At 44.1% G+C, this 16,868-nt stretch overlaps 1 protein-coding gene across 2 annotated transcripts in view; it reads right to left on the bottom strand.

Annotated features, from left to right (window-relative positions):
* The window catches only part of sema5a (sema domain, seven thrombospondin repeats (type 1 and type 1-like), transmembrane domain (TM) and short cytoplasmic domain, (semaphorin) 5A), a 159,242-nt gene that overhangs the window by 8,536 nt on the left and 133,838 nt on the right, over positions 1–16,868 (bottom strand). For both annotated transcript variants that reach the window (XM_080417173.1, XM_080417172.1), the window contains 3 exons: positions 8,425–8,634; positions 1,747–1,917; positions 914–1,069 (listed from right to left, as the gene is read on the bottom strand). In XM_080417173.1, the coding sequence (XP_080273299.1) occupies positions 914–1,069; positions 1,747–1,917; positions 8,425–8,634 (537 nt within the window). The remainder of the gene's footprint in view (positions 1–913; positions 1,070–1,746; positions 1,918–8,424; positions 8,635–16,868) is intronic.

Below are 16,868 nucleotides of genomic sequence, written 5' to 3'. Positions count from 1 at the left end.
ACATACAGTACAAGGTTTCCACCCGACAGCGTGATTGATCCACTGTGAAAGGCATGGGTGAGCAACCGTTGTTAAGAGTGTGGAGCTGCTCTAATGATCCCTGTGTATCACAGATCAATGGTGCGGTCTGGCTCACATTACAGCCTGTCAAGGCAGAGAGATGCTTGTCTGGGGCGGTATCAATACTATAGGAGCGTTGTTGTGTGTGCGTGTGTGTGTGTGTGTGTGTGTGTGTGTGTGTGTGTGTGTGTGTGTGTGTGTGTGTGTGTGTGTGTGTGTGTGTGTGTGTGTGTGTGTGTGTGTGTGTGTGTGTGTGTGTGTGTGCGTGCGTGTGTGTGTGTGTAATGTGCTGTGTTTGGACGTGGAGGTTGTTGACAGTTTGCCTGTCTAACCGACGCAATGAAGTATTTATAGGCTTTGTTATGGAGATATAGGACGTTGATAGCATTTCCTAGCAATGCTAATGTAAGTCAAAAGGTGCAGAAAACCAATTATCCGTTGGAGCACCTTCTATGTAATTTTGTTGTGCAAGTGTTTAGGAAATTGAATGGAAGGTGCAACATTAGATTTTTAGTCAGAGACACGGTTTATAACCTTATTGATTTTTTTTATGAATATCAGCAGTTTTTCCGCTAAGACATCTGAAAATGCTTAAAGCACAGGCTGAAGCACATTCTGGATGGACTGAAATGACTCCCGGTTCATGATGAATGAAATGCTGCTGTGAAAACATGACGAGGTACCGCTTTGATCTTGTGGTGGGGATTGTTCAAAGATTATGCTTGCCAACATTGATTGCACGTGTGTGTGTGTGTGTGTGTGTGTGTGTGTGTGTGTGTGTGTGTGTGTGTGTGTGTGTGTGTGTGTGTGTGTGTGTGTGTGTGTGTGTGTGTATGTGTGCGTGCGTGGTCACCTGGTATGAAGTTGGAGTCCGGTGGGCAGGGCCTGGTCTCGGTGCTGTTCCCTGAACACTGGTTTCCAGTGGGGAAGAGGACGTCACAGTGACGCACACGCAACTGGGAACCAGTGGAGTCACACTGGGACCACTCTGACCAGTTGGACCAACTCTCTGCAGGGGTTAAACGCAGTACATCAACCAGAGTCTGTAGATACCTGAATGTACTGTGTGTGTGGGTGTGGGTGTGGGTGTGGGTGTGTGTGTGTGTGTGTGTGTGTGTGTGTGTGTGTGTGTGTGTGTGTGTGTGTGTGTGTGTGTGCGTGTGCGTGCGCGTGCGTGTGTGCAGTCTGCACATATGCCTGCAAGCATGACTTTTAAATGCACATATAAATACGTGCACAAAATTATGCCTTTTTTAGTAATGCATGATTGCCTCTGGAAAGACAGGCACAGAGAGGACACACGTGTTAGAAAGACATACAGAGAAGAGAAAACAGTGTCATGACCGACTAGCAGGAACGTCATGGCCTTAAGCTGCTTGTCATTAAAATGTGTGCGTGTGCGGCTCTGCATGTGTGTGTGCATGCGTGTGTGTGTGTGTGTGTGTGTGTGTGCATACTTGTATTACTAGAATTTGAAAAATAGATATCGCGAGGACCATTTTCGAGGTGCTTATTTTTGGCTATAGGCGCCCCTACTAAGGCTCCTATTTTTCTACAATAGGGTTATGCTCAATTGGCGCGCATGTGTGTTTGTGTGTGTGTGTGCGCGCGTGCGTGCGTGTGTGCGTGCATGCGTGTGTGTGCGCGTGTGTGTGCGTGTGTGTGTGTGTGTGTGTGCGTGTGTACCTGGACAGGTTTGTGTGTTGCACAGGGCCTCCTCAGTGTGCAGGCCCAGGCAGATGTCTCCTCCGTGGGCTGGAGGTGGGTTGTTGCAGGTCCGGGTCCTCATGTAATGTCCTCCTCCGCACGTCACCGAACACTTGGACCAGGAGGACCAGCACGACCAGCTCCCATCCACTTAACAACAAGCAACCATATAGACGCGTCAATATACAGTATGAAAAAAATATACCTGAGGCCGAATCTACAAATACCTTCTAAATCAGTACTTCTCACACTTTTCATGCTTAAGAACATACAAAACGTCTAGTAAATATACTTTTCAGGAAAGACGTCATTTTCAAGATGCTGTCCAAGATGGAGCTTAAAATGGCTATAGGCTCCAATACTATTCAATCTAGAAAGGTGGTTTTGGTGTCTAACCCTAGGTTTTAGGGCTCAAGGAATGTGACTGAATCTGTGAAATTGCCAACAGTTAATTATTTATTGCCAAATCCAAGATGGTGTCCCAAGGTGATGTTTTGTAACGGAGGAAAGAAAATCCTAGCAGCATTTTTTTCCTATTGCTTAAATTATTTTCTAATTTAACACAATTCATTTAATTACAAAGTGTCCGTGAAGATGTTTGTACACAGTAGTGTAGTGTGGATTTCAATGCAAATCGAGGCAAAATTAACATATTTCCCCGGTTCTGATGTAATATGTGTTAAGTTTAAGGTGTATGAACATGTTGTGTCGTCAGATTTGGTGATATTATTTCCTAGCTTCTGTATTAAATGTATGTCAACAGAGGATATTTGCAGAATTTCACGGCTTCGTTGTTTTGTAGGAAGTTGGATTTTAGTCATTTGAAAAAGACCCTTTTATCTTAACGTAAAGAAATGGAAGTATTCCAAGACATTTAATGGAACAGTGATGCATGACAGTGAAAAATGAAGCAATTTCAGTGTGTAAATCTGAGCATGTGTTCGTGTCGCTGCGTGTGTATGTGTGTGTGTGTGTGTGTGTGTGTGTGTGTGTGTGTGTGTGTGTGGGGTGTGTGTGTGTGTGTGTGTCAGTGTGTGTGCATATAGTGCGACTATTTTGAAGTGTGTGTGACAGCAAGTTTTGCCTCATCCAGCTGCTACAGTAAACCTCTTCACTGGCACTTGACAACCACTCTGATTAATGAAAGTAAATGAACCATCACAGTCCTTGTAGCTGCCGAATGGCAAACATCACAGTTATTATTAAAGGCACACGCACGCATGCACACACACACACACACACACACACACACACACACACACACACACACACACACACACACACACACACACACACACACACACACACACACACACACACACACACACACACACACACACACACACACACACACACACACACACACACACACTTCTGTCGGGTGGAAACCTTTTATATCCAAAATCTGTTACTTTTCAGGAAATGGAAAAAAGAACCATGTGTTCCAATGGATCCAATGTAGTTAGTATTTAGTCACAAGCTCTTACTTACTTTTCATTGGTTAAATATTTATGAAAACCCACAGGCACACTTAACCACTTTCATTTCAATTTAAAGAAATGTTCCAAAATAGATTCTACAAGCTGTGTGAGCTTGTAGATCTGCTAATTTCACTACTTTTGTGTGACACTCTTGTAGGACTCTTGAAGGACATTCGTTTTCCCCCTAAAAGCGTTAGACTAAAAAGAAAATGGAGATACAAGGTTTCTGCCCGAAAGCCACGACATACATATTGGGTGCTGTACTTTAGACTATGCAAGGAAATGTGGAGAGAGAGAGAGAGAGAGAGAGAGAGAGAGAGAGAGAGAGAGAGAGAGAGAGAGAGAGAGAGAGAGAGAGAGAGAGAGAGAGAGAGAGAGAGAGAGAGAGAGAGAGAGAGAGAGAGAGGCTTTGACACAGGTTTCCTGGTAGGAGAGGCAAAAACACCTCTGGGGCAATCACTCTCTGCAAAGCCTTCTCTTCATCGTGGCAGAGAGAGAAATTCTCTTTTCGAGAACCATTTGAGAATGGCTGTTAATCCATTAAGACCGGGAACGCATCTGTGTCATTTTAAGATTTATTTGGCTATTCAAAAATAGCAGATCTACAAGTTCATAGCGTAGATCTGCTATTTTCTTATGTGTGCAAATCTTTAAATATATATATACTGTATATATATATATATGTTTTAAAGCGAATGTTTTTAACTCCGATCTGTGCTTCTGGGGGTCCCTGGAACAACATATTTTGGGATGGGGGGGTCCTTGACATGGAAAAGTTGGAGCACCACTGATATATATGTTACAGGGTGAATGGAGAACCAGGGTGATTGAAGAAGGCTCGCTCGTTTTTACCACCCACCCAGCAATTCTGTAGAAGCAACACTAGAGCACTAGAGGGAGCCACAAGCCAGGCTTGTGCACAAGCATATATGGCCGCGACCACACACACACACACACACACACAGTCACACACACACACATGCGCACACATGCGCGCACACGCACACGCGCACATGCTTTCAATGGACTGTTAGGATACTTTTATTGTGTTCTGCTGGCTTTTGTTTTAGTTTCTCCCTGACACACACACACACACACACACACACACACACACACACACACACACACACACACACACACACACACACAGTGATCCATGAAAAGAACTATTCTGTCCCTATCGGTTTACAACTCGAACGGCGCTGTGTCGACTAGTAGAGCATCGGCCGGTCAGCGCGGGCACTCGCGCCTGGAGGCGCGAGGGCGCGCCTCCTCGGCCTCAAGCTCTACTAAGTCGGCGCGCCTCCGTCATGGACAAGTGTGTGCGTGTGAACGTGTGTTCAGCGTTCCCCTAGCGTAGCTTCCTGGTTGCTATGTGGGGGGGAACAACAAAAGACAGGACCGCGTCGCATCAAAGCCCCGCCTCTCGAAAAGCACCGCTTCGCGCCGAAGCCCCGTGCCTAAAAACAAGCGCTCTGTCTTCAATCACCCTGGCTCTCCAAACACCCTGTGACATATATACTAACATACTGTTAGGATTTAGAAAACATTTTTAGATATGTGCTTGGCCGCAGACCTTCATCTCAAAATATTTTGTTCCAGCAACCCCCACCAGAAGCAAAGATTTGAGTTACAAATGTTCGCTTTAGAAATATATATATATTCAAAGATTTGCACACATTTTCAAGATTTTTCAAAAATAGCAGATCTACAAGCTCATATCGCTGCACCGAGATCTGCTATATTTAAAAAGCCAAAGAAATCTAAAAATGACACAGATACGTTCCCGGATTGAATGGGCTAAAGAGCCGGGGCAGTGCTGCTGTGCAGGTAATTGAAGTGGCCCCTGCTTTTCGTCATCTCAGTGTAATTTCTCTATCACAGAGTGACACATCAGTCGATTCCCGGCCCGCGTGACAAATCGGCCCATCTCAGCGCCGACTGGAGAAATACACGGATTCATTTGTTTCCCCAAGCATGGATGGATGGCACGAGCAGCACCTTTTTTTTCTACCACCTTTCTCCATGCACACTTGGCTGCATTAATGCATCTAAGGCATGGGTATTCAACAGGGGCTCCATGACACCTAGGGGGTCCTCAGGGTCATTGCAGGGGGGGGCCGCAAAAGTATTGTTTGATAGTAAAGTTTACTTTGTAAATTTGTTTCAATTTAAATATGTCCGAAAATACATGAATCCAATATATCAAAGCAAAAACTTTTTAAAGAAACATTTAATTTACACAACACAAAAGTGGACTCGTAGTGTGGCTCCAGAGGTGCTGAATTAGTGCAGAATTGTCAGATTGTTATAGAGTTGGTCATGAAATCAATATTGTCAAGAAGAGTGCTTTTCAAACCCATCTCTCTGCTGTCTGTGCTGCTGCAGGAGTTACGCACATCTACAGTGGCCTTCAGGCACCCTAAGCACGATGACGAGGACACATTCTGTCTGCCGAGTGGTCAGCTCTTTGCTTTTGTTGAGACGTAGGAAAGCTGAGAGGGAAGGCGTAGCAGGAGCACTTTCTAACCCGGTTTTGAAAATTGCTTGAGAAATAACATTAGAACTTTTTCTAAGCCATCAGTAAAACCAGAGAAGGACAAATGCTTTTAAAATGCCATAAAAACACACCTCTACACTTTTCACATGAGGAAACCACTCACAATACCCGCTATCAACAATGGATGCATTAAACGCTCATACTGTAACTTAATGACGGCGGTGTGACAGACATGTGGACGTTACATCTACCTAGCTGTGATCATCATGTGGCTGAAGTTATACATAGCGCTATACCTGCCTCTGCAGCCTGTGAAAGGCTTTTAGTGGATTGATTTAGCTCAAGAAGGGGGGAAATGATGGCACTCCGGTGGCACAGGGGCCTGTCCACCACCAGTCAGGTTCAAATCCCCCGTAATGCAGTCGGTTTGGCTGAACGTCTATACAAACACAATTGGCCATGTTCGGGGGAGGGCAGCTGGACAGGGAGGGTGATCGCCGTGCGTACTCCTACAGGGGCTGGGGCAGCGCCTGTCTGCGGGTAATGTTAAACGGAAGGATTACGGAAGGATTAGGACGGAGCCAGTAGGGAACAGCAGTGACAACACAGAGATGTGTAGGAAGGAGTTAATTGGCAGAGCGACTCAATTATTGGCTACTCTAATTTTGAAAAAAGAAGACTTTGAAAACAGCTTCTGCTGAAGTTAAATAAGGTCTTCTTCAAGCTTCAATAGTTTGACCAGGCTGAGAATTCCCCACCTATCATCACTAGAGACCTAATTACCTCATTTGAGATGGACAGTACTGTCAGTGTATATGTCAGTAGAGTTACGGGTTCTGTAAATGCATTGTGAAAACAATACAGCAATGCTTTAATATTAAGAAGAAAATGTACTAATATATAAATAATATATATTTTGGTAAAAATCTGCAACTTTGACTTGTAGTGGAGTAATATTTGACCAGGAGTATCTATACTTTGAAGTAATTGGGTTGTGTACTTTTTGTCCAGCACTGCCAGCAGTGCAATCACCCACTGTCCACACCTGCCAATATACTGTCAAATTTCGGTGATGATATCTCGGTCACAAAATTTGCATGGCCAAAATAGTTCTCAGAGGAGGCTGCAGACAGTTCAGAAACCCGCCTATAGTGACATCATCGTTAGGCAGGGTTTTAGTTTTTCAAACACGATTAAAAAAATAAGAATTATATTTTTTTATTAATGCAAGAACAATGGCTTCTATTATAGCATGCTAACATTCCAGGAATAGAAAGCCTGCCGTTTCTATTAGCTTGGATTCCCCATCGATGATGTCACTGGTAGGCAGGTTTCTGAACTGTCCACAGCCCTCCTCTGAGACACAGACCGAGAAGACAAAAATTCTACCATATTATCATGAGCATTGGTGAGGACCAATTATATGAAGATAAGTTGAAAATGGGTGGAGTCGTCCTTTAAGTATTTTTAAATGCATTGACTTTTACTTAAAAAGCTAGTCATATTTGACCAGGAATATCTATACTTTGCCTCAAGTGCTGGGTTTGAGTAGGCTACTTTGTTCACCACTGCCGCCTGCAGACCAACTGTAATCACACCAACTGTAATAACATCACACTTTCAGATGCGCGCTAATTTAGGCCGCATTAGTATTCATTACATCTCAAGCTAGGCTAAGCCGTTTGCTTTGGAGGGGAGACTGGAGTTATTAATATAGACTAGCCAGCGGAATTATTATTGTCAACACCTCAGAATTGGGGTAGGAAATACATCAGCATAGCGATGTGGGGACAAGTAAGCAAACAGAATTAATCTGCAGTCAACCGCAGAGGCTTTGAGGCTGATCGCAACTGGTAAGACAAATCCAGTAGACTCCGAAACTCTTTCTGATTCAAAGTGCATCTTCACTGGAGCGAGGCACAGATATCCTATTCCCTTGTTAGCAATCACGCGTGAACTACTCCAGCTGAATGAATTAACGGGCTGTAAAAATAGTATCAATGAGCGTTCCCGTCTCTCTTGTCCCCTCAACTCGTCGTGGTTCGCGGCGGCAGGTACTGTATGAAGATGAATGGCTGCCATTGAAGACAACTCGTCCAAGGCTTTTAGTGTGAAGACTGAGCCTGATGTCAGGGATCTGGATTAATAATCACCTGAGACAAAGTCTTGCTCGCACTGCTTGGCGCCCGTGTTGGATGCCAGGTGCGCTTTTATACGAAACTAAGCAGTGGATTTCCATTTAGACAGCACATTACCTCCTTTGTCACAGAGAGTATTCATTTAATTAGAAAGCTTCCTCTCGCCGTCTTCCACGGGGCGGGGTGGAAAATGCACTGCCTCGGAGGTTTTCACAACAGAAAAAAGACCTAACATATAGCTGGCAGCATAATTATCCAGTAATGTAATTACACACCAGGACGCCATGGGGATTGATTTCCTAATTCCTTGGTGTAACGTAGGGTCTCTGTCATGGCCTTTATCTGGGGCTGATTCCTTTCATGTTGGCGATTAGTAGTCAGGACTCAGGACGGCACATAATCTGTCATTCAGTGGTCTTGAAATGGTGCACGGGATGCTCTTGGTGGCACTAGTTGTGCGTGTGTGCGTGTGCGTGTGTGTGTGTGTGTGCCATGTGTTCACACAACAAAAACAAACGAGTGCATGAGCAAATCTCACCTGGGCAAGGGGCGACGTTACACTCCTGATACTCCTGTGCAGACCCCAGGCAGGTCTGACCTCCGTAGCGGGGTTCAGGGCTGCTGCAGGTCCTCTTGCGGCTGCGGACACCTCTGCTGCAGTCCCTGCTGCACTGAGACCAGGAACTCCACAACGACCAGCCACCGTTCACTGTGTGGCCTGCCATCCTGCCCAGGCGTAGCACCTCACCTGTGGGGTTAGAGAACAATGGATATAGGGGAGTGAGAGGGTCAGCCTGGTGGGTGGACAGACGGACGGACAGACAGACAGACAGACAGACAAACAATACCAAGGTGTGCATGGCATAGCTCCATAGATGGACCGATATAAGGACAGACAATTAGCACTTTTAAGACATTGGAAAAGTGTCCTACAAATGTAGTCCGTTATTGCATTCTTCATCCTCTGTCACTATCAAATGATGGATGTCAGTGAGACCAGCTGTCATCACAAGAGAGCTCTGGCTCATCAAGACAACACCAGTTGACTAATCAGTGCTCTCTCATTTGGAATGTTGTTGAAGGGAGGACTCATAATGAAATATGAAACTGTCATTTCTATTAAAATGCAATTACTGCACACATTAATCAGCTCCTTTGAAACATGCATTGCCGGAACAGAGAGACAGCACACAGAGGGAGAGAGAGAGAGAGACAGAGAGATAGAGCTCATCTGTTTGAGTGGGTGATAATCACCTGCAATGAAATTACAGTCACACTCTAAACATGCCACCCATGACACTCTTCAAACAAACCGTGCTATAGACTTTCTCTGATAACACTGGAGGTCTTTGGGTTTCTCTGCTTTTATCCCATTTGCTGTATTATTTTCCTCTCTCTCTCTCTCTCTCCCTCCCTCTCCCTCTCTCTCTCTCTCTCATATAAGCAATCTACTGTTTTTTTTTATTTCGTTTTACTAATTGAGAGTATCCAATTATTTATAACCCTTATTCTCTCCAATTTAGTCATTATATCAATTAATTCCTCCCCACACTAATTTCTTTGTTTTGTCACTGGTACTCTCTGACTGACTCAGCTGCCAGTGAGGAGCCCCCACCAGGAGGACGCGGCGTCTCCGCTCCACTCCTCCCACCCAACACTCCCTGCTGACAGGTGTCACCCCAGCCCAGTAGGAGTATGTGCAATGACAAATATCATACCTCCCCCGCCCGGCTTCCCTCCCCCGAACACGGGCCAACTGTGTTCATATAGCCGCTCAACAAGCTCGCAATGCGACGCATTGTGAGCTTGTAGATCTGCTATTTTCAAAAGATTTGTATACATTTGAAAACTTGAAATGGGACATTCTGCACGATGAGTACTTTTACTCGTTACATTTTGATACCAATACTTTTGTACTTTTACTCACGGAAATTTTTTATTCTGGATTTTTACTTGTAACAGAGTATTTCTACATTATTGATACTTTTACTTAAGTAAAACATTTGAGTACTTTTCCCACCACTGCTTCCATGTTTACTGGCAACTATTTGCTGGAGGATCCTTACAGTACTATGGATACCATACGTACCCACGCATCTACCTATAGAACATGCGTCACATGGATTGATAGCTCATCCTGTACATCATGTACTGTAGCACAGCACTGCTATGAATGGAAACGTCCACCTATTTATTTCAATGGGTTCTCTCTACATTTTCTTCATCAGTTCCTTCTCGATGTTGGACTATCTCTCTCTATCTTACCCCTTTCATTTATTTTTCTTCTATCTCTGCCTGTCTTCTCCCTTTCTCTCCGTCCGTTCATCTTCTGTGGGCAAAATCATAATTCTCTTCACACCCCGTGACCGTGGCAGAGGGCTGCTTTGTATTCCCGCCGAGGGTCTCGGTGAGAGGACAGTGTTTACTCGCCACAGAGCCTTGACCTCTTCATAACTACAGCCAGCCCTCCGCTCCACCCTTCTCCGCCCCACACCCCCACCCCAGCTCCTTATCAGGTTCTGAGCAGGCATTGGAACAGACGGTCCCGCCTGCAGCGGTGACCTGTGTGGCTTTTTTTTCATATTTTTATCAAACCTTCCTTAGCCCAGGAGATTAGTGCTCTGCCTCTCTTCAAAGGCAATGGAGCTCGCACGCATGCTCCTACTACATATCGTGCTTCTGTGCATGCACTCATACACTCACACATACACGTTAATGCACACATGCACGCACGCACACACACATATACACGTTAATGCACGCACACGCACGCGTGCACACGCACACACGCACACACACACACACACACACACACACACACACACCGGCTCGCAGCAGTTTACTCAGGCGTTGCCCTGTATGCCCCGATATGTTACTTCACAGAAGTCGCCGTCTCGCTGGCGCCAAAACAACCGGCGCATTGACCTCCCTCTCAAATAGGCAGTGACTTGTTCTATCGATCTACGGAACTACGGCAGCCCAAGAGAATTAATACTCAAGCCCCACCGAACTGGGCAGAGTCCCAACTACAAAAGGACACAAATACAAGGACACAATACTGAACAGCAGCTCGCTGACTGCAAAACAACCTACAGGGGACGGGCTTCTTTTTGCACAGAAGCCTGTTTGGGTGGTAAAACAGTGTAAACAATGGCTCAGGTGATAAGAAAGGGGTTTGTGTATAGTGCCTGTGTGAGTGTGCATCTGTGTGAGCGTGTTGGCTGATTTATACCTGGTTGTGCATCATGTTGCACACTGAAAATAGGCGATCTACAAGCTCACAAAGCGTCGTGGGGGGCGCGTGCGTACGTGTACGTACGCACCCGTGTACGTGTACGTGTACGTGTATGTGTACGTGGCATGCATGTATGTATGCACAGCACTCGTATATGTGAGTGTGCATGTGCATGTGCATGTGCATGTGCATGTGCATGTGCATGTGCATGTGCATGTGCATGTGCATGTGCATGTGTGTGTGCATGCACGTGTGCGTGTACGTGCGCATGTGTGTGTGTGTGTGTGTGGTTTGAGGGGTTGTACAGTAAATATAGGAACAGGGCCTCATGCCTGGAGAAGCCACACAGAAATGTAATGCCGTGCAATCCTTTGTAAGCAACTGTAAAGGCACTCGGAGACAGTGGAGAAGAAAACACAAGGGGAATAGAGAGAGAGAGAGACATGGAGAGAAAGAGAGGGGGAGGCGGAAGAAGACAGAGAGAAGCAAAGAGAGAGAGAGGGAACTCTTTCACTCCAGTACTTATTTGTAATGTTAAACTCTTCAAAAGGTGTATTTTTTATTCATAGCATCGTATGGTTTTCTCTTGCATTTTTCAAAGCAAAATGTAATCGAGTAAAGGGCGTTCTTTGTATTCAGAAATCAGGGAAAGGGGGTACTGAAGCCAAGCTTGTAGATCTGCTACTTTCGGTACTTTTGACCAAAAATGTAGCGTGTGCGCGTTTACGTGTGCGTGTTCATCCATCCTTCCGTGAGTGTATCAAAAATTGTGTGTGCATGACACACGCATATTATCCTACTGTACAGTATGTCTCTGCATAATATATAAAAATATATAAAAAGGAAAATGAATGGTTCTAGATTGAGCGGATTACACCACTGAGCTATGGCAGTAGACAGTAAAATCCTCAGTATTTAAATCTGAGACGGTGTAAAAAGTGGACCTACTGTAAAGGGACCCATACAGTATAAGCATCCTCAGTGTTAATTTAACTCATTGTAAAAATGGACACTACTAATTAACACTACGGATTTTAACTGGGCTCTCCAGTTCTGAAAACCTTATGTTGCTATATCACTGGTGCTCAAACCTTTTCACGTGAAGGACCCCCAAAATTATATTTATTTGGCCGTGGACCCCCATCTGAAAACATTTTGTTCCAGGGACCCCCAGAAGCAAAGATTTGAGTTAAAAATGTTTGCTTGAAAAAATATATATTCAAAGATTTGCACAAATTTACAAGATTTGTAATAGCAGATCTACAAGCTCATAGTGTGGCACAGAGTGCCGCGCTATGAGCTTGTACTGTATATCTGCTATTTTTGAATAGCCAAAGTATAAAATGATGTTTAAAGTGGTTACACAGATGCGTTCCCGGTTTTAATGGGTTAAGTATAGAGGGTTTAAGGTCATACTGTGTAATTCTTTCAATAAAACAAAAGGTTATTTTTGATATAATCTTTCGCTGGTATCTTTTTCACAATAATCATTCCAATTATTTTTACATTACATTCACCGACGGTGGAGGAAACCACGCACCAACTACTACAGCATTCCTTTTTCACTGGTACTTCTATATCGCCAAACACTGTAACGGAGCTACAGTACAAGGGCTGTCGTCAAAACAGACAAACAGAATGAATGTTACAAAGTATGACTATAAGTGGTTAAAAGTTAACAAGTGGACAAATCGAGCATGGCGATAGCCATATCCAACAGTCAGGCTGTCCCCCACGCACCTTCACCCTCAAATCACATTCGCTAACAAGCTAACACACGTGCCCTAACGGTTCATTGTAGCCCACTTCATCACACGCTCAGCATAGCTCACAACACCTCTATGCAGCTTGTCAGTGATCAAACTCCACCCACAACTACAGTATGAGTTCTGTGGATTGTATAATATTATATCTGTGTGTGTATCCTAAGTTCTGCCTCAGTCACAGCCAAATCATTGCAATAAATGCTTTATCTTGACTTAAGTGTTTGACTGAATTAAAACAGCCTCCTTGAGGAGGAATCAGTATGTACACACACACGCAAGCAAGTACACACAAACGCGCGCGCACACACACACACACACACACACACACACACACACACACACACACACACACACACACACACACACACACACACACACACACACACACAAACCATATCAATACAGGGAGTTACTGAGCATAATGGGACAGCCATGATTCATTGAGTTCAGTCAAGGCAAGACTGCTCAGTTTGACATGTTCTTTGTTGAAGCATAAAAAGGCTGCATCTACGATTGAAGAAAAGAGACAACCCGTGTTTAAACACTTCCTTTATCTATTCATTTAATTAGTGGGGAGAACACGTCAATTAAAATCACTATTACTACTAATACTGTGATGTAATACGGTAAATGTGCCAGATTCAGCTAGAAGTTAACTTTTCATTTGTTTTCCCTAGCAACAAGCAATTTTCCCACTGATTGTCCACTTTAGATAAAGATATAGACATGGTGTGATAATACGCAACGGCTCGATATGGGAGTGTGTCGTTTTCCGATTGAAAACTTTCAAAAAAATCCCCCAAAAGTTTGGATTGTCAAATAAGTAGTGGAGTAGTCTTTTTAAAGGTCTTTCAGCCTTTCAGTGCTCGTGAGCTGCTTACGGAGAGAGATAAGCAGCTCAGGAGACCGCATGTTGCGGAACTTCGAGTCAACTGTGTGCTCACAGATGATTTTGACTGCTAATCTTTTGTTACAGAAGAATATACAGATAGGAGGCTGAGAGAGACACAGACAGGCAGTTTAAGAGGCAGTAAGACTATTGGACTACATGGATATTCGTAAATGTGAGGCAGCTCACAAGATGCTGGGATCTTTAAAAGAAATCCCACTTAAGACAGACAGACAGACAGACACAGACCGGGAAGAGAGAGCATTGGATCCAGTGGAAAACAGAAAGAGAGAAAGAGTGAGAGAGAATGAACAAGAACATGGAGTAGAAAAAAGTCTTGAAGAAAATGGCTTTGCATGGCTGCAATAGCTGTCATCCGACACAGGCATTTCTCAAAGCTGTCCTGAGAGTCCTCAGCGTGCGGGACTCATCTGTCGTTGAGATGGCCGGGGGACGCTATTTTTTTTTATGGGGAGAGAGAGAGAGAGAGAGAGAGAGAGAGAGAGAGAGAGAGAGAGAGAGAGAGAGAGAGGGAGAGAGAGAGAGAGAGAGAAGAGGCCTGTCCTGGCCTGGCCTTGCACCCAGACCAGTTGAAGTGAAGCACATCAGCGACACTGCTGCTTCCCGGGGGCGAAATGAAGCGATCACTCACTACGATGAGCAAGCGGAAATACAGACACCCCTCAGACAGACAGACTCACAGGAGTGTCCTTAATCTTTCTATCACTCTTTATCTTCTGCACGCTGTTGCTTTCTCTCTTGACCTTGTTTGATGTGTAAAAAGTAAGTAAAAATCTAAGAAAATCAAAGGGTTGGATGCCTGAATTCAAAGCCTTTTTTCCCAAGGGGAAGGCTTGACATTGGCATTGCTTTAATCATTAAATCAGAGTGAATGGACTTTTAACTTTTCATTTTTGCAATTTTTGTCAATCAAAAGACACAGGCATGCTGCATCACTAAAACATGTCTTCTCTTCATACAGTTGAGGCTTCATAGAAACTATTATTTAGACTGCCAACAAGACCGTCTGCCATGTTAATACTGAGGCTGACTTATATACAGTAGCTGAAAAGTTGTCTTCCTGATCTCTGGTACTTATATAAAGTATATTAAAAAAAAGGTGCCTCAACAGTTCCCACCTGCCCTGCTTAAGCAAAATATTGAACTCCTTACTGCTTCAGGTTGAAACATACCTTGCTAAAGTGTTTTGAATGTGTTTGGGAAAGTGTGAGGATGAGGGATATTGAAGACAATCTGATGAGCAGGTTGGTATAGTTTCCTCTGCCTTCAGTGAGCGAACGGTTGAATATAATGCACATTGTAAAGCGGTTTGGATAAAGGCAATATAGATTATAGCATCTTCATTCCGTTTGGTAAATGCAGACCATTTACCAAATGAAAGACGAGGAGAAAAAGATGACATGACTAATAAACTGGCTGCACATATGGAGAACACTCTCTAAATCAATATGGATCTCATGTAATTAACTCATCAGCATCATCAAAGCTATGGTCGCTGTGATGAAACGAGTCAGTATGTTACACAAAGCTCATTCTCAATGCTTGGCTTAGTCATATATCCATAAGTTATCCCTTCTAATAAAGATAGATTGCGATCTAAAGATCGAGAGATAATCAGAGAGAAAGACCAGAAAGGGATGAGAGAGAGAGAATGAGAGAGAGACGAGATGAAAGAGATATTGGAAAATGAGCCCTGTACAAACATATCTGACGCATCTATTCTCTTTCTCCATTGAAAGAGGATTAATGTGTTCCCCATAATCTTCAACACACAGATGACACTTGGAGCTCTGTGTCTCTGCATACAGTCGAAATCATCAAATGTCAGCCATCGCTGAGGGCTTTTATCCTCCAGCTGTACACATGGTTGACAGGCAGCCATGAGGGAGACGGATGGGAGAGAATGGCTTATCGAGCTTTTCGGAACTGACGTCAAAGCCAAACGTTTCCACCGCAGAGAGAGGCAATGGAAGCAGCTGTTACTGAACAAGAGAGACTGGCAGCGCAAGCAGAGAAGCCTACATGTGTGGTATTGAATCATGTGTAGAAGGTTGAGGGACATGGTGAGGGGCATGGTGATAGGGGCCTCCTACATTCCCTCTCATTGGCTCCAACCACTGCCAATCTAACTTTTTTGGTGTTAGCCTTTTAGACATAGTGTTTGACTGTACTCGTGCTGTTTTTTACATTTCTGTCTAATAAAATATTCAATCAATCAATCAGTGTGGGTAGACCTTGGTCAGAGCAGGAGCACCTGACAGACTGAAGACTAGTTTTGTATCCCAGTGAAGGACACAGACTTTTAGTTTTTTTTCTTCCTGAAGTGCATTTTTGCTTAACAAAATGCCCTGGCCACTTACCAGTGGGGAGTCGGGACTGCAGCAACCATGTGTTTGTGTCTGTCACTACACCTTCAAATTAAGCTCTCATACACAGCCATAGCCTGTTACACTCCGTTTAACCACTTGAACCCTAGCTTCCCTATTCTTGGGCGAACATAAATAGCCAATCTACATGTACACATGGTGACAGGCAGCAATGAGGGTGATGGAAGGGAAAGAATGGCTTATCAGCTTTTCGGGAACTGATGTCAAAGGTAGATATTTGTATATCGTCCTTTTTCCGTGAAGAGATGTGGCGTAGAGGGAAATAAACGAGCAGAACAAGTATAGAGCCCTGGGGAACTCCGGTCAACTAAGAATAGCATAGGGCAGGGGTCTTCAACGTTTTTCAGGCCAAGGACCCCTTAGCTGAGACGGAGATGAAGCAGGGACCCCCACTACATATTGAATAAAATTCTATCGCTGAACATTTTCTTACATTTCATTACATTACATTACATTACAGTCATTTAGCAGACGCTTTTATCCAAAGCGACTTACAATAAGTGCATTCAACATAGGTAGGGAACGAAACTACTAATCACCAGAAGTCTTAAGTGCATTCTCTTCTAAAACAAGCTAAGGTAAAAGTGCAATATATCAGCTACCTACTTTCTTAAACAGATGAGACAAATAGGAAAATCAAATGAGCAAGAGCTAAAACGAATAAGTGTATCGAATAAACAAGAT

This window comes from Gymnoscopelus braueri (assembly GCF_963280865.1).
Source record: "Gymnoscopelus braueri genome assembly, chromosome: 21".
NCBI classification, from domain to species: Eukaryota; Metazoa; Chordata; class Actinopteri; order Myctophiformes; family Myctophidae; genus Gymnoscopelus; species Gymnoscopelus braueri.
The sequence above is the reverse complement of the archived record's forward strand: the minus strand, read 5'-3'. Positions and strand labels throughout refer to the sequence as shown.